Source organism: Mirounga leonina, unplaced genomic scaffold (assembly GCF_011800145.1).
Source record: "Mirounga leonina isolate KUSES-001 unplaced genomic scaffold, KU_Mleo_1.0 Mir_151, whole genome shotgun sequence".
Lineage (NCBI taxonomy): Eukaryota > Metazoa > Chordata > Mammalia > Carnivora > Phocidae > Mirounga > Mirounga leonina.
The window spans coordinates 37,388,451-37,412,119 of NW_023270377.1; the positions used below are offsets into that span (position 1 = coordinate 37,388,451).

General features: G+C 33.3%; 1 protein-coding gene across 3 annotated transcripts in view; it reads left to right on the forward strand.

The window, feature by feature from the left end:
* PGAP1 (post-GPI attachment to proteins inositol deacylase 1) overlaps positions 1-23,669 on the forward strand; it is a 70,993-nt gene that overhangs the window by 24,117 nt on the left and 23,207 nt on the right. For all 3 annotated transcript variants that reach the window (XM_035007481.1, XM_035007482.1, XM_035007483.1), the window contains 12 exons: positions 184-250; positions 4,475-4,580; positions 5,237-5,292; positions 7,076-7,159; positions 10,811-10,857; positions 12,082-12,133; positions 15,645-15,722; positions 19,130-19,205; positions 21,349-21,422; positions 21,537-21,588; positions 22,066-22,132; positions 22,564-22,672. In XM_035007481.1, the coding sequence (XP_034863372.1) occupies positions 184-250; positions 4,475-4,580; positions 5,237-5,292; positions 7,076-7,159; positions 10,811-10,857; positions 12,082-12,133; positions 15,645-15,722; positions 19,130-19,205; positions 21,349-21,422; positions 21,537-21,588; positions 22,066-22,132; positions 22,564-22,672 (868 nt within the window). The remainder of the gene's footprint in view (positions 1-183; positions 251-4,474; positions 4,581-5,236; positions 5,293-7,075; positions 7,160-10,810; positions 10,858-12,081; positions 12,134-15,644; positions 15,723-19,129; positions 19,206-21,348; positions 21,423-21,536; positions 21,589-22,065; positions 22,133-22,563; positions 22,673-23,669) is intronic.

Below are 23,669 nucleotides of genomic sequence, written 5' to 3' on the forward strand. Positions count from 1 at the left end.
TTATTTTTATATGTTTCAAGTTTAAAATATTCTTAATAATAATGATTCCTTAAATACCTTTAGAGTTTAGAGCAGTAAAGAAAACTCAGATATTCCATTAAGTAATAGAATTGTGCATGTTTGTATCAAAAGTATGTTTTTAAATAAAGTTTTATTGTAACATTGTAACATTTTATTTTTTAGGTGTAAACAATTACAATTGACTACAGTTCGAGCATTCTTTGATCTTATTGATGCTGATACTAAACAAGTATGTATTTTTAAGCTAAAAATTACTTCAGCAGAGTAAAAGCTTTTGTTACAGCAGGATGGATTTAATACTTTTTTTTTTTTTTTTACTTTCATAAAAGTAGAAGCCTTATATGTTGTATCAACTGTAATTAGTTTCAAAATAGAAATATATTTTTATCTGATAATACTTTGATCACTATTAATAATTAATAGAATGCGGGGCGCCTGGGTGGCTCAGTCGTTAAGCGTCTGCCTTCGGCTCGGGTCATGATCCCAGGGTCCTGGGATCGAGCCCCGCGTCAGGCTCCCTGCTCAGCGGGAAGCCTGCTTCTCCCTCTCCCAATCCCCCTGCTTGTGTTCCCTCTCTCGCTGTCTCTCTCTCTCTCTGTCAAATAAATAAATAAAACCTTTAAAAAAAAATAATTAATAGAATGCAATGAAAATGAAAAAGTGAAAAGATGCTTTAGATCTTCCCCCAATTTTTCCCCTTGTTTAAAATTTGATATATATCCTTTTAACTTTTATTTAACTTAAAATACTTACTACAAGCTATTTTATCCTTTTTTTAGTAATATGTTGTAAACTTCATGATGTATCTTGATAGACATTTTTGCTTAAATTTTTTTTTTAAAAAAAGCATCTTTATCTTTCTGGTAGGATCAAAATGTCTTCATTCATTGGCTAACCCATGCTCGCCAGAACTTAAATTATGTACTTATAGTAGCTGAATGTTTTTTGTAATGAGATTTCACTTATAAACTCTACAAACTAATGATTTGCCAAGTTCAATTAGCAGGACACCTGGAAATCCTAGTGCTATTTATAGAACATCATATTACTCTTTCATCTCTTTCATGTCTGCCAGCAGATATTCAGTAGTGGGCACCAAGGATTTCAGCAAAATTCAGGGAATTTTATCCATGAACTTAAATTTTTTTCTGTGAATTGGGAACAGATTGCTATTTTTTCATCTTAAGCAGCCTTTTTTTTTAACCTCAGGTCATCTTGTTCACTGTTTCATAGAAACATGTCTTGAGAACTGTGGCTATGGCTTCTCCTTTTGGATAAAAAGTTCCCTGTGTATTAGGAAATTTTCTTCATTATGGCAAAGTATTTAGCTGTTATTTTTGGATTCTTTTCCTTGAAGGCTCCAGTTTTTTGAGAGACTAGTATCTGTGGCCTCTTTCTCAATAGATCTCTAGGTAATGCTTTCCTTATTGTGTCTTAGAACTTTTAAGTTCTCTTATAAGGCTTTTCACTCTTGGAAGTGGGGTACTGTTTGTGTTTTTTCCTTAACCCTTCAGAAAGCTGCAGAACTGCTATTAGAATCATAAATACTTACCTCTGTCCTGAAGAATACAATAAAAGAGAGATCCCCTCCAAAAAAAGACCCAAATTGTTGTGTTTTGCCACATTTTAAGCCACAAGATGCCATATTTAAGTTAGCATATTTATTAAAGTAAAACAGCTTTATAGAATTAACACTATGAATTGGTCATGCAATGCAAATATTTTTCAGTTTTTCAACCTTGTTTTAATTGTGAGTCTTAACTATGGCAAATGTTTTTTTAGTCAGTTTGAGAGAGTGCAACTAGATATAATAGTAGAATCAATTAAAATTGTAAGACCAGTTTGTATTTGGAATGACATTTGGTAGGCTTAGGAAAATACCCCATTTCAACCCATGAAGAACAGTAGTATCACAGACAGGTATATTCTTTAAAAATTGTACAGAGGGGCGCCTGGGTAGCTTAGTCGTTGAGCGTCTGCCTTTGGCTCAGGTCATGGTCCCAGGGTCCTGGGATCAAGCCCTACATCAGACTTCCTGCTCAGTGGGAAGCTTGCTTCTCCCTCTTCCACTCCCCCCGCTTGTGTTCCTGCTCTTGCTATCTCTCTCTCTGTCAAATAAAGAAATAATAAATTTTTAAAAAAATAAAAATAAGTATTGTACAGAAAGCTAATTTTTTTATTGAGGTATAGTTGACACACTACATAAAACTAATTTTATTTATTTATTTATTTATTTATTTTAAGATTTTTTTTTTTTTTTTTTTTTTTTTGACAGAGACAGCCAGAGAGGGAACACAAGCAGGGGGAGCGGGAGAGGGAGAAGCAGGCCCCCTGCAGAGCAGGGAGTCCAATGCGGGGCTTGATCACAGGACCCTGGGATCACGACCTGAGCTGAAGGCAGACACTCAACGACTGAGCCACCCAAGAGCCCCCATAAAACTAATTTTAATAAATCTTATTTTCCATTAAATCCTGAGATGAGATTTTTAATACTAGTGTAATAAATTATAATTCTGGATAGATAAGTAATTTACAGACACATTTTAAGGGACAAATGAGAAATTTTTGGTAACTAATATTGCTAAGAATCAAACTATGAAACTGAGTTCTGTTTTACAGCCTCACTATATATAATCAACTGGACTAAATATTAGACAATAAAAAATTAGGATATGATTGCTATCCCTCAAGAAGATATTAGGAAGAGAAGCAAACATATATACAGGGAAACTATAAGCATAATTAGTCCCAAACATGTGGTACAAAGGAATCAGAATTAGAGAATAATTTCTGATGGTTATCAGCATAAAAAGCATAGCTGAAAAACTTACAAGTGGATGGATTCCCTGGAGAGTGAGTAAGGATGGGAGAATCCTGAGTTAACTAAAATTTTGGCAAAAAGACCTATTACTTTTATTTTTATTTTTTTAAAGATTTTATTTATTTATTTGAGAGAGAGAATGAGAGACAGAGAGCATGAGAGGGAGGAGGGTCAGAGGGAGAAGTAGACTCCCTGCCGAGCAGGGAGCCCGATGCGGGACTCGATCCTGGGACCCCAGGATCATGACCTGAGCCGAAGGCAGTTGCTTAACCAACTGAGCCACCCAGGCGCCCAAGACCTGTTACTTTTAAATGATTGTGAACAGATGTGGCTGCTTTTAAAAAAAGTCAAAACTAGTTTTATATTAGATTGAGTTGATTGAAGTATTGAGTTTGCATCAATGAAGATAAAATTTCCACTGCCTTCTACTATAGTTAGATATCTAAGGAACTATATTCTATTTTGTATGTTGTATTATAAGGAGGACATTAACAAACTTGAGTTTATCCAGGGAAGGCAGTCAGGGTGATGAAGGGTTTGAAACAGTTCTATGAAAAATAGTTGATGTTTTTGAAGTTGTTTAATCTGTAAAGAAATGTTTTGTTGGATGGGGGATGTAACAGTCTTCAGTTTCTTGAAGGGCTGGCCCCTAACTTAATATATCAAAGTAACAGGGAGTCAGATATTTGCTCTAAATATGGCAGAGCATCCTCCTCACAAGAATTATTAAAATTGGAATGTATTATTTTTCACAATAGCAAGTTAGAAATAAATATTCAGGCAAATGCTGGGTGACTTCCTAAGGAATTGAAAAGATTTACCAGACCTGGGTCCTCACTGTCATTTCTTTGTCATTCTCTCATTATGTTGTTGAGAAAATCACTTACCTGTCAGGGCCTCAGGGCTTAAACTATAGAGTTGAATAGTGGTAGATTCTGAATGGATTTTAGACCCAAGTACTTTTTTTTTTTCTTTAAAGGAGGAACTGGTATAAAGTTGCAGACATTTATTGTGCTAGGATATTTTAAAACAGACAACAAAAAATCCTATTTTTATTTCATGAAAGAAAGGATATTTAGGCACAATGAAAGTAAGACAGGATAAAGCAAAGTAGTTTCCAAGGAAGGACAGTTGGCAATTCATATTTTCTCTGATGACCAGTGAATTTTTTGTTGTGGGATTGGTACTGGTCTGAGTTTGGAAAGTAGTGTGTTGGAATCACTAGACTGGAGGATCTCTTAAGTTCTCATCTGTCTCTATACACCTTTGTATGTTTTATTCTTAACTGTTACTTGAGAGGCACTAGTTGAATAATAATTAAAAGCATGGGCTCTGGAGCCAGACTGCCTGAGTTTGAATCCTGGCCCAGACTGTTAATAGGAGTATGACCTTGGGCAAGTTCCTTAATTTCTCTGGTGCTTTAGTTTCTTAGTAAAAATGCAGATAAAAGGATTATTATCTCCTAGAGCTCTTGTGATGGTTAAATGAGTTAATAACATATTAAATACTTAGAACAGTGCCTGGCCCAGAATAAGTAACTGTTGGCTCTTATCACTATTACTTGCTGCAAAGTTTCATTGAACTATCACAATGGATATAAAAAGATACAAAATATATCATTATTCTTTCTAGATAACTCAAAATCCCAAGAAGAAATTGTCGGTTTTGAATCACCACTTTATAAGACACCCAGCAAAACACTTTGAGGAAAATCCAGCAATAATTTCTGACTTAACAGGTTGGTGGTAATAACATATTTTTATTTTAAATCAAGTTTTATTTTTAGGTAAATTTGTTATTAGTGAAGTCTTTGAAACTGTGGTACTTAGCTACTATAATCCTATTATGTTTTATTAATTTCTCTATGATGGTTTCTTATGAGGTTCTTGATTAAGGAAGGGAAAAAGGAGAGAAACAGTTGATGTTGCTGATAAAAATTTTGTTCTGAAAATAACATGAGAAGTACAAAGTTTTAACGATAGAGTTAAATGTCTCTATTTCCTGACAGTCATGTAAAACACTATCATTATTTTTGACTTTTCAGTATCAGTCATTTTTCATTCTTCTTTTGGTTTAAGAGCATATCACTTGCTGTTAATATAATACCTGTTATACTCAGTTTGGAAAATAAGATAATTTCTTTCTTTTTTATTGATACATCCTTAGAGTAAAGGCACAAAATAAATTTAAAATGCTTTACTTGATGTGAATGCTAGTTGATGATGAGCACAGATAACATCTTACTAGATTTCTTATTTTAAAATAGCTATTGTTCAGGAAACCACTTCTTTTTCAAATCTTGTTGTAATTGAGAAGTATTTCGTGAGCATTCAATAAAAGTAATGGTTTCATATTTTAAAAGAAAGCCAAACAAATTAATTTCCTTTACCTTAGGGACATCTATGTGGGTTCCAGTGAAAGTGTCCAAATGGACCTATGTGGCTTACAATGTAAGTATACCATCAATGGAAATTTTTAATATTTTTTTCAAAAACATTTGGTATTTTTTCCAAAAACATTTTGGTATTTATATTTAAAAAGACTCTTGGGGCACCTGGGTGGCTCAGTTGGCTGAGCGTCTGACTTTCGATCTCAACTCAGGTCTTGATCTCAGGGTCATGGGTTCAAGCCCTGCATTGGGCTCCACACTGGGCATGGAGCCTACTTTAAAAAAAAATTAATTAAAAATAAATAAATAAAGACTCTTCTAAAAAGATAACTACATATATTTCCCATATTAAAACAATTTAATAGTAATTCCTTAATATCTAGTTAGTGTTCAGTTTCCCAGTTTTATCATAACTGTTAAATTTTTTCTCAGTTTAAATGAGAATACAAATAATGTCCACATATTGTCATTTGTTAATATGTCTCTTATTCCTCTTTTATTTTTTTATTTTTATTTTTTAAAGATTTTTTATGTATTTATTTGAGAGAGAGAATGAGATAGAGCATGAGAGGGGGGAGGGTCAGAGGGAGAAGCAGACGCCCCGCTGAGCAGGGAGCCCGACGCGGGACTCGATCCCGGGACTCCAGGATCATGACCTGAGCCGAAGGCAGTTGCTTAACCAACTGAGCCACCCAGGCGCCCTCTTATTCCTCTTTTAATCTCTCATACTTACACTACCCCTTTTCTTTCCTTGTAGCGTATTTGTTGAAAAAACAAGTCATTTGTCCTATAGAGTTTCATACATTCTTGATTTGCTGATTGCATTCCTTCAGTGCTATTTAGTATATTCCTTTATCTACTCTTTTCCTGTAACTTAGTACTTGGATCGGATTCATTTGCTTGATCAGATTCAGTTTTTGTTTTGGCTAGACTATCTCTTTTTTTGTGATGTTAGCAGCTGTTGGTGAAGCATGCCTAGAGTCATTAATTCATTTAGGGGGATGCAAAAAATGGTGGTACCCTAATTCAATTATTTTTTTCTTTATTAACTGGAACACTATATTGGGAAATTTCTTGTCTACTAAATTTATCAAAAGTGGAAAATATCAGAAAAGGAGAAAATTATAATTGCTTGGATCTTTGGATCTTATATTTACTGGTTTTCAGAAATAGCGAGCTGGCTCACAAACCTCCATCAGTGATCATAAATGGTTTTGGGGGTTTTTCTCCTAGTATTATTATGAACTCATCTTTTAAACATATTTGTGTTTCCATCTAAAATATTAAAATTCTTCTGTCTTTGACCAGTAGAAGCCATTTCAAGTTAGGCTCCTAAATCTTTTTGGTAAAGCTGCTCTTTGGTTGTCTCTTTGATAGTTTCTTCACTACCTAGTATGAGAAAATATTTGAACTCATTTTGTACATTTCCTGCCCCAGACCTTGAATCAGCTTTGTCCTAAGGAGCTCTCCCTGTTATTTGGGAAATGGTGTCTTAAAACCATAATTTGGGCACTAGAGATGTTTATGGCTAGTGGGCTAGCATTTCTAGGCCTTTTCAGTGGACAGAGCTAAGAAATGTATTTTATGTTGATCATTAGGCCAAAACTCAAACCGAAACAAAAAACATGCATCTATACTGCTATTTCTAAGACATATTCAGGACTGCAGGGTACCTGATATTCCTGACTTAATCTGTATCTTCTTCCCACTCCTAGAATATTGGTTCTCAACAATACCAAGAATGATAAAATTAGAATAATTTTTGCTTTATCTGTATATTTAAATGATGAAATTGTCTACTCTCTTAATAGTTTTATTATGTTTTCCCTCTTTTTTTTTTTTAGGAATCTGATAAGATATATTTTACATTTCCTCTTGCAAATCATAGAAAAATCTACACTCATGTCTATTGTCAGAGCACCATGCTGGTAAGATAATTGGTAGATTGCATGTAAATCTAAAAGTCTATTTTTAAGATTCAACTAATATCTAATAGATCTCTTCTTTAGTTATGAACTATTATTAAATCTAATAAATTGAAAAATATTTGTCTAAAACAGTTTTGATTGAAAAGTATTAATCAAAATGTTTCTATAACTGATAATTTACTATTAAATTATACTTTTGGCTCTAGTTTGGGTTTTTCACCCTGTTTTTCTACCTTACGTCTGTGTTTAGGATGAAGGAATTCAGTTCAAATATCCTAATTCTAAGATTCTGTTTGTACTTTAAAGAACAGATATATTTAAACAAAGCTATTCTATAGGAATTTTATGAAGTAAATACTGTTTTTCTCTTGGCTTCTGTACTCAAATTTGCAGGACTTTTTATACCAAACATTCTCTAAAATAGTAACTTTTTGTTAAAATGTTATCTAGACTCAGAGTTACCAAAGTGATGATTTTACATATTTCTTTTTAATGAATACCTACTATCAGACATTGTCAAAAAATGTGTTACATGCTATAGGATGCCTTTGTTATATTTAAGTAATAATTTATTTGTCAGCATTTCTTACTTTCAGGAACTTGTTTTCCCAATTTGGGTTCTTTTCCCTCTTTTTGAATTTTTTTTTTTTGGCATTTCCCAAGTTTCTTCACTTTATATTTGTATTTTTCATAATTTCTTTCCACTTCTCCCTTTTGTTGGGTTATTTGTATTCTTTAGAACTAGAATCTAATATGTCACTTAGTTGGTAGATACTGCCATTTGATATATACTAAAGTCTTTAGAAATGATAGGTATTGTGGTCTAGGTGCTAATGAATACTAATTTTAGTGGGATGACCAGAGTTTTGCATCTCTCACAGAGACTAACATCTCCCAGCCTAAAATCTGGATGGGCGGTTTATCGCAAGAGAATCTGGCCCTTAGACTGCTGGCTTAAAATATCCACACTCAGTTAATTAAATTCCAAATCAGAATGTCGGTATTATAGTGAGAAAAATCCTTGCCAAAGTTCAAATTCTCCATTTGGCTTATTGGAGGATCCCTTTTCTGTATTTAAGGTCCATGGGTATTAATTAGCATCAAGTTATGTGGTGAATTTTAAAGATCTTTTCAATTTGTATTATAGAAGTTTTCAGTCATTTAAAGTAGAATATAATAATGAAATCTCACATAACTATCACATAGCTTTAACAGTTATGAATACTGCCATTTTTATTTATCCCTTTTTCACTTTTTTTTTGACTGAAGCATTTTTAAAGCAAATTCTAGGCATTTTATCATTTCATCCTTAAATACTTCAATATGTTTTCTAGCAGATAAGAAATGTGCAGGTTAACTATAATATTATTTCATCCAACAAAATTAATTATTAATTCCTTAGTATCATGTGATATCCAGTCCATGTTCAATTGTCCTCTGTTCAGTTAAATTCTAAGTTTGTTTATTTGAATCAGAATCCAAAAAGTATACATGTTATATTTGATTCATGGATCCTAAGTTTTTTATAATGGCCTCCTCTTTATCCCCCCATTTATTTGTTTAAGCAAGTGGGTTATATGTTCTGCAGAATTTCCCACATTCTGGGTTTAGGTGACTATTCTCATGGTATCTTTTTTTTAAAGATTTATTTATTAGAGCATGTGCGAGAGAGAGAGGGGGAAAGAGAGAGCACAGGGGAGAGGGAGAAGCAGACTCCCCACTGAGCAGGGAGCCTGACGGGGCTCGATCCCAGGACCCCAGGTTCATGACCTGAGCCAAAGGCAGATGCTTAACTGATTAAGCCACCCAGGCACCCCTCTTGTGGTATCTCTTAACATGTGTTTCTATCCCTTATGTTTTCTGTAAACTGGTTGTTAGATTTAGAATCTTGATTATTTTTTAATTAAATTAATTACCACTAATTTTTTGTGGCAAGAATATTTTATAATTAGAACTATGTGCTTAACCAGAAGTTATATAGTATCTAGTTGTCCCACTTTAGTGACCTAAAGACTTACCAGTAGACTCAGATGGTATTAGCATGGTCTATCCTATATAAAGTTCCTAATCAGTTTTTCACCTAACAATTTTAGCAGCCTTTGAGAGCATCATTTTTTACTGTAGATAGGTTTCTCTTTAGATCTGTTATATAAATTTTATGATCAAGTAGCATTTTCTCTTCAGTATACTTTAGGAATTGTTAATTATTGAGTGACTTTTTCTGAGATTTTCAGTGCAGTTTTTATAATTAGGGATGCTTGCTAGATGACCTGAAATTGTTCTTTTGATACCTTATAGATTATAGCAACATGGTGTTTTAGGGTGGGCTTGAATAATATTTTTTCAATTTGTTGATGAATAAGTCAGAATTCTCTATATACGGAAGTGTATAGTATAAAATATTGACAATTTTCATATGAAGGGCTGTCTTTGAAGATAGGCTCCCTTAGTAGCCGCAAAAACCCATTACAAAAGTGGGGTGAACTTTGAGAGCTCACTAGATGTTCCTTGTCTAAGCTATGCAGATCTTTTCTTTTGCCTTGCTTTATAATGTCACATTATTCTTGGGAAACACAGTTAACTGATACAGAAGTCACACAAGTATTTTGCCAGCAGTAAAGAGCAGACAAATTCCACGTTATTTTTTGTTTTCCTTTCAGCTTTCTTTTCTGTATTCTTGGAAAATGTCTTCAAATTGTATTTAAGCTCCATGAGGGCAGAGACCATGTCTGCCTCATTTATCATTTTTTCCTTGAAGGCGTAGCATAATTACATGGCTCTAGAATAGACTTTATAAATATTGGATGAAAGGATTAATATCTTTTGCATTATCCTCTCTGTTTATTAAGGAAAATTTTATATACCTGTCTGAGCAGTGTTTCTTACCCTCTTATACCTTGGTGTAGGATTTTAGTAGTTGGATCATCAGATCTTGGAACATCGCTCTTAACTACTTCCTTAAAAGTTGCAGTGAAGGTCTTTGGTCATACCTCTCTTAAATGACTGAAGATAAATACATAATATTGTTAAAATATCACTACCATCTCTGCGGCATTCCCAGGGTATCCTGATAAAGTCATAACCAGCGTTTGTCTTGAGCCCTTGGAGTTGTGCTTTAATCCAAACACATTCTCAGTTACATAGAAGTTTTGCCTGATAATCAAATGAGAACTCAAGTGGTAAACTAGCAAGCTATACTTAGATTAATTGCTATTTTTAATTACTTGACTCTGGATTTTTTTTTTCTGTTTGTTTAAAAGTCTGCCGATAGGTGTTCATATTCTATATTTACTTAAAATGTAGTTACTTACTATGTAACTACCTAATTAAAGCATGGACATTGTTGAACTCTGAAAGCGTTGGTTCAAAAATTAAAATTGCTTACGCATTATGCTGTGGAGAGGTCACTCTTTCTCTTCCTGCTGCTCTAGGTTACTTGCTTACCTATCTATATTGACATAAGACTTCTTTACCTGCCCTTGACCTATATGACTTTTGAAACAGCTTGGAAATGTTTCTAAATAACAGGTTGCTATTTTATGTTTCCATCATGCTTACTAACCCTATCATATAATAGTAAAATGTTAAGCTGCCTATTTTATGTAATTATTTTCTATAATATTTAGTGTGATTTGTGTTATTAATCAACAGGATACAAATAGTTGGATTTTTGGCTGCATAAACAGCACTTCTATGTGGTAAGTCTTTTGAAACTAAGGGCCTCAATTGTTCATTTTTCTCAATATAAATAATACAAATCATACTTATTAAAGATTTATTTATTTTAGAGAGAGAGAGAAAGAGGGAGCCAGGGGTATTGGGAAGGGACAAAGAGAGAAGGAGAGGGAGAGAATCTCAAGCAGACTCCTTGCTGTGCACAGAGCTTGATGGGGGCTCGATCCCATGACCTGGAGATCATGACCTGAGCCAAAATCAAGAGTCAGATGCTTAACTGACTGAGCCACCCAAGCACTCCGAAATCACGCTTTTTAAAATAGCTTCATACATTGTTTGTTTTGTTTTTTTAAAGATTTTATTTATTTATTTGACAGAGAGACGCAGTGAGAGAGGGAACACAAGCAGGGGGAGTGGGAGAGGGAGAAGCAGGCTTCCCGCTGAGCAGGGAGCCCAATGCAGGGGTCGATCCCAGGACCCTGGGACTATGACCTGAGCCGAAGGCAGACACTTAACAACTGAGCCACCCAGGCGCCCCGCTTCATACATTCTTTTTTTTTTTTTTTTAAGATTTTATTTATTTATTCACAAGAGACAGAGAGAGAGGCAGAGGGAGAAGCAGGCTCCCCGCTGAGTGGAAAGCCCGATGTGGGACTCGATCCCAGGACCCTGGGATCATGACCTGAGCTGAAGGCAGACGCTTAACCATCTGAGCCACCCAGGCACCCCGCTTCATACATTCTTAAGCTGATTTTACTGCTACATTACATTATAGTATTGATTTTTAAATGAAAAATGAAGGAAATTAACATATCAGTAGTATTTGCAAACATAGAAATGGTTGCTAGGAAAAACAATTTTTTTAAAGATTTTATTTATTTATTTGACAGAGAGAGACACAGTGAGAGCAGGATCACAAGCAGGGGGAGAGGGAGAGGGAGAAACAGGCTTCCCACGGAGCAGGGAGCCCGATGCGGGGCTCGATCCCAGGACCCTGGGATCATGACCTGAGCCAAAGGCAGACGCTTAACGACTGAGCCACCCAGGCGCCCCGGAAAAACAATTTTTTTGTATCCAAAAGGACTGTATGGATAAGAGTATATTGGATTAGACTTATTGGAACTTGTTTCATTAGAACTTTCTCTGATAGGTCTGTAGCTGGTTTCTTTTTCCTCTGAAGCTTATTTATAATTTATAATATTTTAATATATTTGTCCTTTAATTATATTTTCATATTCATTTCAAAGCCAGCAAGGGATTGATTTATCATGGAAAGCTGAACTACTGCCAACAATTAAGGTAAATTATGGCTTTAGAATTTTAAAATACTAAAAAATTCTTGAGTTTCTAGGCATTTTAGAATATGGTCTTTTATTAATTCATCAAACTATTAAATGAACTTGAGATTTGCTAAGATAGAGTTTAGAAATATTTTCTCTTTTAATGGAGAATAACACGCAATTTTTTTTTAACTTGCAGTGATAAAAACTGTAAGTTAACAATCTTCTAAATAAAATTAAACCTATATATTATAGCATCATACCAAGAGCTAGATAAATTTTTAAAATTTATTTTGAGGGTATGTTTGGAATGGTCTGTCTTAAAATAGAAGCTGAGTAGTAGTTTGAGTTTTTGGGAGAGGACCTACAGTAGGGGAGAGCGAGCATCTCAAAGAGACACAAAGTAATTTTCCAGGTCTACTTCAACATTCCTTTGCGGTCAAGCACTTGGATAACTCTACTTTATCTAGTACTCTGTGGGATTTATTTAATAATTGTTTGTGATTTCCTCAAGTAACTCTGATAGGGTCAGCAAGTCTTTTTACAAAAGGTTAATATTGTTGAGAAAATAAAACAGTCTAAAATTTGATGAAATACCTGTTCTGATTTCTAAACTGTGTTTATTATAACTCATAATCTTACACCAGGAGTGATAATTTTCAGTCTTCAAGTATTTTTTCATGATGAATACTAGCCTCTTAAACTTTAAAGTGAAGCCATCTGGTTGGTCCCAGTCATCTCCCAGTCCAGTTATTTGTTATTTATCTATATAGTCAGCTCTGTACTGTACTAACAGAGGGGAATGATGATAGAATGAATAATTGCAAGTTACTTCACACTTGACTTTGGAATGGTTGCAGTTATTTTTTCTGTCACCCAGTCATCCTTATTTTGTGTATATTCATTCATATGGCTTTGTGTTCAAGAGATAAATATTGTAGGAAAGTGATTAGACTCATATGAACATTTTTAATGTCTCTCACTGGTTCTATCCTAGCCTTTTAGGAGCAAAACAAAAGTCTAGGATATACTTAATGATAATCATTCATAAATCTTTCCTTGAATTTCCAATTTGGATAGTATATCCTATTTAATCTGTAATTTAAGAGGAAGAAATAAATGATTAAAATCCTGATAGAATGTTACTTTGCTCCTGTTTTAAAAAGTTACATCTTAAATAATAAAATCCTTATGTATATTTTTAATTTCAAAGATTCAACAGTGTATTCATCTAATTCTAGACCCTGTGTTGTTTCTTCTAAATGTGAGAAACAGCTGGCAGAACAGCAGAACAAGCTATTCCAGCTGCTTATTTTTTCTCTTTTCAAGATTTATTTATTTCAGAGGAGAGAGAGTCTCAAGCAGGGTCCCCCGCTGAGTGGGGAGCCCGATACGGGGCTCGATCTCACGACCTTGGAATCATGACCTGAGCCAAAACCAAAAGTCGGATGTTCAGATCATGACCTGAGCCAAAACCAAAAGTTGGACACTCAACTGACTGAGCCATCCAGGCATTCCAGCTGCTGCTTTCTTTTTATAGTGAATGCTGAAAGAGGTTGCCAGACAGCATTAAAAGCCTACTGAAATTTAGAGAGGGAAAGTGGGAGAAGGATGTTTAGAAAATAAGGATTGCAATATTCTGCAATCTTAGGTGTTCTCAGTTGAAGAGGATTATAATTATTAAACATAAATAAACTCCATTTTAATGAAAATCAAAATTAGATGTGTTAGCCACTTCTAAAAAGGACACAAAGTTATTTTGCCATCAAGTTGAAGAGAAAGAAAAAATTAAAGTGAAAAGATTTCATGAATTTTATATTCATATCATCTCAACAAAAGTAATGTCAAATGAGAATCATATCACTTTTAGCATTGCTGCTGACTGAACTGTTAATAAATAGAAGACTCCAGCAAAGCACCTGTAAATTCAGTTTTTAAATACCAGTCATATGGAATTTTTCTGTCATGTGTACAATGAAGAAGTTTCTAAAAACCCAAAGCACAGCAGGCCAAGAATTTGGTAAGCCAAAATGGATTTATTGTTGAAAACAAAAAAGGTAACTTTCCAAAGATAACTAACTTGTATGAGAAAACTACCTTGTAGCCATTTTGCCTTAATCATACTTTAGCACCATAGCTTTGCTCTGCACATCAAAACCTGGTATTTGATTTTCTGTGTATGTTGTTTCAGCATTAAGGGCATTTTACCCTTAAAACACTGAAAAAATTCCAAACTTCATATTAATCTTACCTGTCAACCTAACGATTTCATGAATATGATAGTATTGTCAAGTTCCTACTGACATTATAACTATATAGCAACTTTATAAGGAAATTTTTTTGACAGTTACCTTTTTAAAGTATTCTGATCCTACAAAAAAATTCTTGAGAAAAAAACTATTCTTGAGAATAAATAACAAAGGCTAGTAGAGTGGATAGCCACACAGAGTAACCAAGGTTCTTTCTAATTATCTTTCATACTGTCTACCATCTGTTTGGTTGGTCTCAGTTGCCTGTCACTGTGATTTGTGAGGCCCTTTTAAGGCCTTTTAATTGACATTAGAACAGATTAGTCTGTTGCTGAGACTTTGGCAAGTAAGTCGAGGTGAAGCCTAGGAAGTTGTAAAAAAAAAAACACAGGTGAATCTGGTCAGGTTGTTAGCCACTTGTTCTCAGTTCTTTAGCTTTAGCACCTCTGTTCAACTTGCCCAATAGGTGCTTCTGAAGAACGTTAGAGAAAGTTAACTGTCTGCAGAAATTTCTTAATACATACAAATTGTTACCACATATAACTACTGCCACCCCCACATCTACTTCCAGAAAAAACCTTGGATTTAAAAACTGTATTTGGTGCTGTAGCTTTTCATTAAATAGACCAGTCTCTTATCTATTTATTCCTCAAAATATAGACTATAGGATCTGGTCTTAATTTTGAAAATAGATTTTCATTTGATAAGGTGCATTATTAGTCTTGTGTCTTCATGTCATTTACTGAATAAGTTCCAGAGGATGATATTCATATATATCATTAGACAGCAACTGTTTACTGCTTGGGCTAGATCAGAATCATTTGAGATTAAGTTGCAACTCTTCCATTATTTTTAGCATTCATTCATTCATCAGCTATTGAATGCTCTTTGTCATATGCTAGCTACCAATATAAATGTAGAAATTTTATTGTAATGTTATAAAAAACAAATGGACAAATTATAAAAGATACCGAATCTGGAAATAATTATGTAAAATAATTATATTTAATATTAAATGTCATTTGTTTTACATGAAGGGATACAGCTCAAGGAATATTTTTGGCAGTCCATATTTACAAAATATTAGGAATTTGACTTCAGGATTATTGACCTGAAAATGTAAACATGGGCGTTTTATGAGGTACTGAATATAATGTTTGAAATCAGTTTTTTATAACCAATTAAGAAAGAAATGTGTTTATAATTTCCTTTAACATGTTTTAAGTTCTGTATACCCTCAGAAATAAAATCAGCTTTTTATGTCCTTTTTTTTTCCCCCAGTCTCTGATGTTAAGACTTCAAGACTATCCATCTTTGTCTCATCTTGTTGTTTATGTACCATCTATTCATGGAAGTAAGGTAACAAATGGATTAAGGTTGTTATCAGAATGTTTAGTGGATACTCATGCTAAATATTTAAGTTATTTTTTGATGAATTCTTCGGCATAGTGCTTATCTAAAACAATGACCAGTTTGGTGATCCACCTAATAAGACTGTTAAATCATTAGGATCATCTACTCTAACTTGAACTAAGCAGAATAAATCCAAGTCTCTGTGTTCAAAGTGGGAACGTACTTTATATATTAGTCTTTCAAAATCTATTCATTATTGAGTACCCTTTTATGTGCAAGACTCTGCCAGGAATTATAGGAGGCACACAAATGAGGGAGACATGAATCCTATTCTCAAAAAACTACATACTGTTGGGTAGGGGGAGAGAAACATTTGGAAGCAGAAGGAAGAGTGAGAATAAAAGAGGTACCCAAAAATATAATACAAATCAGAATATAGCAAATAAATTAAAGGTATAAGAAGGGGAGATATCTCTAAATGATGGAATGGGGAAAGGCTTTATTATGAGGTGATGTTTAAAATTTCCTTAAAGGATAGTTAATGTTTTTATGGGTATCAGAAACATTGTAGACCTATGCTGTCCAATATAGGAGCTACTGGCACATGTGGCTATTTAAATTAAAAGCAATTAAATTAATAAAATTAAAAATTCAGTTCCTTAGTTATACTGGCTACATTCCAGATGCTCAGTAGTAATATCATTGCAGATAGTTATAATGAGCAGCACTACTGAGACAAAGAAACCGTGAGATCCAAGCATGAAAGTGTGAAAATGTGAGATATGTTTGGAAACAGTAAATAAGTAAATAGTAATTTTGAAAAGATGACCACATGGGTAGGATGGTAGTGGAAGAAAAGTCTGGGAAAGTAGTTCATGGCCATACTCTAGAGGACCTCGATTGGAAGATTCAGGACTTCATAGAATTCAGGAGTTAGTAGGCAGCTGAAAGATTTTCACTGTTAGTAGAAATGGGATCAGAGCCATTTTGGAAGATGAATCTATTTATGGTGTGCATGGATTAGAAACAGAGACGAGCTGCTGTATAATGGGTTATGAGGGCTTGAACTAGGGAAGTGGGAGTAGAAATAAAAGGATGGTAATTTTTGAGAGAAGTTGGGGGAGGGGGAAGCAAGAAGATAGAAGTAAAAGACCCTCTATTTCCCATTCCACATTTCACCCAACAAGCTTATCCTTCAGTATCTATCCTAAGTGTTCCTATTTTACTTTTCATGACTCATCCAGATAATTTCTTACTTCCATGGCACTTTGTTTATAACTTCTCCGAGGAATGATGCTGAATTATAATTTATTTGTTTATCTCTCTATTATCATCACCGTATTGTGAATTCTTTGGGAGTAAGACCAGATAGATTTTATTATACTTTGCATCCTCATCCTTTAGCAACTCACTACCGTATAAGCGCTCAAAAAAATAGTTCTTTAGTGAGAAAATTGTTGAGATTTGCGGCCAAAATCATTAGGAAAATTTTAAAGATAAAGGAATAGGGGGATTTAGTTGGGAGTTAACTCAAAGACTGAGTCTCACAAGTACCTTATAATGAATTCATTGTTTTGTTTTGCTTAGCACAAGTGAGAGGTAATTCAGCATCTTCAATTCTAAAAGCTCTCTTTAGGGGTTTTTCTGTCAGGTAAGTTGGCTTTGAATGAATTTAAACATCTTTCCCAAACTTGGAAAGGCCCTGTCTGGTTATTCCAAGAAATTAATGAGCCTTTCACAAATAGCCAGCCTTAGCAACCTAATGAATATTTAATATGTCTTAATGCTCTTTGGAAACTAACACTTGCTGACTCTACTGTTGCACACCCAGTCTCACAAGGATGTTAATTTAGGCCTTTTATAATTTCTGCATATCTGTTATAACCCATCATCAGGATACATATATTTAAATAGACAGCTTGAAAATTTTTTGCAGTCAACTGATAATAGAGTTTTCAAAATGCAAATATGGAATTACTTGCATTTTTTGATGACAGAAAACAAAATAATTCCTTTAGAAAGAGACTCTCGAATTCTTTTCTTGGGTATGGGTTTATTCCATAAAGGGAAAGCAATAATAAAAATTTTTATTAAAAAAAGCATTAATAAAAATAAATTTTTATTATTATAGCTGTAATAAAATCAAAGCAATAATAAAAATTATATTATTTTAAATTATATTATTTTAAAGTGATTTAAAATTGATTCTCTGTCTCAGGCAATGTCTCACCCAAAAGTGCTTTGTAAAAATATAATGAATAATCTTGTTCAGTAGATGATTGTTCTGACCTTGTAACAGCTGTTTTCTATAAGGAAAATGTCTGATGGTATTGTTGGCCTTATAAGTAAAGAAGGGGACGAAAAGCAAAGCCCCTTAACAAGTTTTTCCTTTTATTCCTTATATGTGTGCTGTAGTCAGATAGCCTTTTCCCCCATCTATTTTTGACTTTCAGAAATAATAAAAAAATCCACCCAAGAGGCAAACAAAATAACCTTGCTTCAAGCACAATCCAAGGTGTACTTATTGGAAAAGCCTAGGATAGACCTCACTGGCTTTCTCCTTCCTATAGATAGCAAACTACTTGCTAGCTACAATTAGGCATCAGATTAATTTGTTCTTCAGCTCCTATAGATCAAAGTAATTTGGTTTCCTTATGGAGATTATTTTAATGAAACCATTCTTATTGCAGACAGCTTAGGGCAAAGTTCCTTATGCCATTGTAGAAATGTTATTACATAAGAAATGTCATTACAAAACATTGTAATTATGCAGATGTCACATTTTAGTTTTACTTTTTTTGAGATAGCATTTCATTTTCTTGCTTCATACATAGTAAACCTTTTTTTCCATTTAATCACTGTTTAGCTTGAAATAATCTTATACAAATAACTTTAGCCATCTGTAGATGAATAGCAGTATGTCCATCTCCAAGTCTTTTGTAGTCTAATTAGAGTGTTGGAGATACAAAATTAATATGGGATTTTTAAAAAGTAAATGTAGCAAAGTCATATTTCTTTTTGACTATGGAAATATTGAGAGGTTTTTATCTAAATCTTTGATTAATCTTGAGTTAACCTTGATTCTTAATGCTTTGATCCATCCTTTATGGTCCCTCTTCTATAAACACCTGAAAACTAACTGGAAGGAAACTGGATTATACATCAGCTGTTGTAAAAATGGTCCTCCAATAATTTATTAAGTTAAGCTTGTTCATCAAATTTTCTTAGCTTAGGATCTCTCTTTGAGTAATTGTTGCCATCTAAATATAGCCAGAGTGAGAATGTGATAGGTAATAACTTCTACAAAGCTGAAGTTTATTTATAGACTTCTATTTTCCACTTAAACATGAAGTGAAGATATTTTATTATAAATGTAATTGTTTTTTCCTAAAAATCAATGCTTTATATTTTAGTTTGTTGTAGATTGTGAATTCTTTAAAAAAGAGACAAGGTCCATTCAGCTTCCTGTAACTCATCTTTTTTCCTTTGGTAAGTACTTTGATTTTGGAAGTCTTAAGAATTCCTTTTTTTTTTTTTTTTTAAGTAGGCTTCATGCCCAGCATGGAGCCCAGAACAGGGCTTGAACTCAGGACCCCGAAATCAAGACCTGAGCTAAGATCAACAGCCATACTGTCAACCGATTGAGCCACCCACACATCCCAAGAATTGCTTTTATTTTTAACAGAATGCTTATTTATTTTGCCAGTCAGTTGCAATAATGGAGAGCCTGTAACATTAAATATTGTATTTCAAGTATAGTTCTTAGGATAACCATATAATGTGGTTCAATGGTTTGATTGTTATACTAGGCCAGAGGTCATCTTCTGAGAAGTGAACTTTAACTTTCTCCCTGGTCATATACATTTGCAAGTAATTGTGTGTGTGTGTGTGTGTGTGTGTCTTCCATGAATTTATACTACATGTTGGCACTTTTAATAAAATGTTTATTATAAGGTATAAATTGCTGTCTGCCCTATGGAAGTTTCAAGATTTCTCTAAATATTTTTCCCATTTTTTTTATTGTGGTAAAATACATGTAACTAAATATGCCTTTAAATTTTATTTTGAAGTAATTTTGAGCATTCAGAACAGTTACAGAAAGAGCACAGGGTTCTATATCCTTCACTCACCTTAACAAACAATGCAGTTGTCAAAACTAAGAAATTATTATTCATACAACACTATTAACTAAATTACAGGCTTTATTTGGTTTTCGTCTTCCTTTTATTCCTAATATGTGTGCTGTAGTCAGATTTGATTTTACTTCACTATTTAGTTTTTCCATCAGTGTTCTCCAGATTCTCACATTGCATTCAGTTGTCATGTCCTGTTCACCTCCTCTAATCATTGATAGTTCCTCAGTTTTTCCTTGTCTTTCATGACTTTGACATCTTTTGAAAAGTACTTTGTTATTTTGTAGAATATCAAATACTTGGATTTGTCTAATGCTTTCTTACGATTAGATTAAGGTTGTACATTTTTAGCAAGAATATCACCGGAGTTATGTGTGCTTCTCATTGTATCCTATGGTTGGACACGTGATATCACTTTGTCTAATTACTAGCAATGTTAACCTTGATTACTTGGTTAAGGTAGTGTCTGCCAGGTTTCTCCACTGTAAATTTATTTGTTTCCTTTTTGTATTTAATAAATGTCTTAGGGGAGTTACTTTGAGAATGTTTAAGTATGCTTTTATCTTCAAAATAACCCACTAATTTTAGTATCCATTGGTTCCTCTAGTTTGAGGCAGTTATTACTGGTATTCTATATTTATTGGAATTCTTATGAAAGGAAAGTTGTCCCTTCTCCATTTATTTACTTACTCAATTTTTATTTATGTCAGTATGACTCATGGGTATTTATTTTATTCATTGGATTATAATTTAATACTATCATTACATTTTTTTTTCTTAAGTTGTTCCAGCTTTGGATATTGGGAGCTCATTTTAGATTGGCTCCTTGCCCTGTTGACATGGCCTATCCTTAAAATATATTTTTTTAAATTCCATTTGTGAAAAGAATCTATTACTTGAGAGCGGAAACTTTTAGATTTTTATCCCTCATCCACCTTTTTTGGCCAGCGGGTAAGAAGGATACTCAGAGGGGCACCTGGGTGGCTTATTTGGTAAAGCGACTGCCTTCAGCTCAGGTCATGATCCTGGAATCCCTGGATTGAGTCCTGCATCGGGCTCCCTGCTCTGCGGGAAGCCTGCTTCTCCCTCTGACCCTCCCCCCTTTCATGTGCTCTCTCTCTCTCATTCTCTCTCTCTCAAATAAATAAAATCTTAAAAAAAAAAAGGATACTCAGAACAATACAGAAATGACAAGTCTGAATCACCCATCTCATTAAAGATAGCACTTATAAAATGAAAGATCTACCAAGAAAGCATACCTGTTTGAAATTGAAAATATCTACTTAACTTTTTAAAATACATACATTATAAATATTGTCCAGAGTTTATTGAAAGAGGATAGGATTTTTAGGAGTTCACTCCTCCATGCCAGAAACGAAAACCTATAAACTCTTTTTTAATATTAAAAATGTATTAGCATTAGTTAAACATTGTTAAACAATCAGTACTTTTTAAAAAACTGTTTAATTCTAAGTAATACAGTACTTTCAATTCAACAGGACTGTCTTCAAGGAAAGTGATATTAAATACAAGTGGCCTGTTTTATAATATAGAACTTCTAAACTTCGGACAGGTAATTATCCTGATTATAGCAAGGATTTGATTTTACTTCACTGTTTAGTTAAGCAAACAAATAAACTTTTGTTTGTTTGTTTTGTTTTTTTTTTTGTGGTCGAACTCTTATTAGATATACCAGGCTTTTAAAATCAACGTAGTAAGCAAGTGCTCAGGAGTCAAAGGTAAGTGTATTTTCTGAGAAGAATAGTATTGTCATTTGAAGAAACAATAGCTCTTCACTTGAATTTTCTATAATACTTATTTATTTTATGTGAATTAAAATTAAATTATAGTAGAAAAGCTGTCTATATTTCCAAGAGTTTTAACATAGACCCTTTTTAACACTAAGTATCTTCAGCTGTATCAGTTTAAATATCCACATTTTAAAAATACTATATTTTTCTATCTCATTATAGTAGTAATTCAGATTTAGCTGTTTTACCAGTTTCTTGTTACTTTCCATATGCTGCAATATCTTTTGTAAGTCTAATTAAACATTATTATTTAATAATTCTCTAATTTTTTATGGGATCTAAGTCTTACTGGTTATTTTTTATGAAATGGTTAACTCTGTAGTTAGGTATTATAGTAGCTTATGTAACACTTAAGGTTAAGGTTACATAAGGTTAATAACACATATTTCCTTTATGTTTCCACAGAAGAAATAACTAGTATTTATAAACTTCATATTCCTTGGTCTTATGAAGATTCCTTAACTATTGCACAGTAAGTATATGGAAGAATTTATCTTAAACTTTGGTCATTTTGAGTAATACATATTCTGCTTAGTTTATTTAAGTGAAATTTTAATGAAACTATTTAAGTGCCTCTTAATAAAATGTAACTATCCTTTAGGTAGCATTGTGCTCATAAGATAATATTATAAGATAATGTAGTATTTTTATCTAAATGATCTAGAATTTAAACTTTACTTGCTTGGACCATCAACCCCTTCCTCGACTGTCCTCCAACGCCTGTCCTAGATGAAGGAGCATTCAAACAACTGTGATACAATTGAAGAAGTGTCCATCTGTAATAACGTCTCTGACATCTGTCTTCCTCTCCATTATTTCATTGTGTTGTGCGAGGATTGACTTAGAGTTGGTTATTTAACAGCAGTTTGTATTTGAGAATTAATATTTAAGTTTTCTTTTCAGGGTACCATCTTCCACAGAAATTTCTCTGAAACTCCATATTGCTCAACCAGAAAATGACAGCCATGTAGCATTATTAAAAATGTATACATCTTCAGACTGTCAGTATGAAGTAAGTTGCATGTTTGCTTAACTTTTAAGATTTAGTTATAGAATACACAGGAAATGTATTTTTATATTAGCCTTAGATATATGGTAATGTGGAAGCCAATAAATATATGAAATAGACATTTATGATGCTTTAAACATTCTCCATTTTGCCTCTTAGCACCACCTCAGTATTTCCTTATATGTCTTAATAAGTATAGAAAATGAAAATTGAGACTATAGATTAACTTTCTAAGTTTGGAAGCTCAAAGTCCAAAATTCTCTATAAATTGAAGAACATCATGAAATCAGCTGACATGGCTTTACTGCAATAATTAACATGATTTATATTGGTTTCCAGCTCCACTGGATAAGTGTTAGAATCTTCTTTCCTTTTCACTAGCTTTTTAAATCTCTGTTAGTCATTAATATGTGCAGTGTAGTACACCTGCTGTGTTTGTTTTACAATCACAGTACCTCTCTGCTCCAAGAGAAGGGAAATAGACTTGAGGAACATTTACTCTTATGGATTCATGAACTACAGGTGTCCCTCTATATCATCCCATGTTCTAAGAATTCCAGGTTTAAGGGATTATATATTTTAATGGCGATTTCTGGTTTATGTGAAATATCTTCTTTCTATTCAGTTCCTTTAAAACAACCTTAAATATTTGGATTCTTCATTAGAACTTTCTTGGGGTGGATTAGAATTGGTAGGTCAGACTGTTTGTTAGCAACAAGTTTCAGTTGGACCTAAATTATGAGTTATTTTGGTTTTCATAGTATTCATTAATGCTTTGATATCTTGCTTTCTGTTTCTAATACTGAAGGACTTTGTAGGGCTGTAATGGTTTTTAACATGTGTCTAATAGTGATAGCAAGAATTGCATTAATACTTTGGCTCCAAATACTGCACACACTCACAAATGTCCATGTTTTTATAAGTACTTTACATTTTTAAAAAGTAAGTATTTTGAATAATCATTTTATAATTTCCGTATGAAATACATATTTCCTTTTCC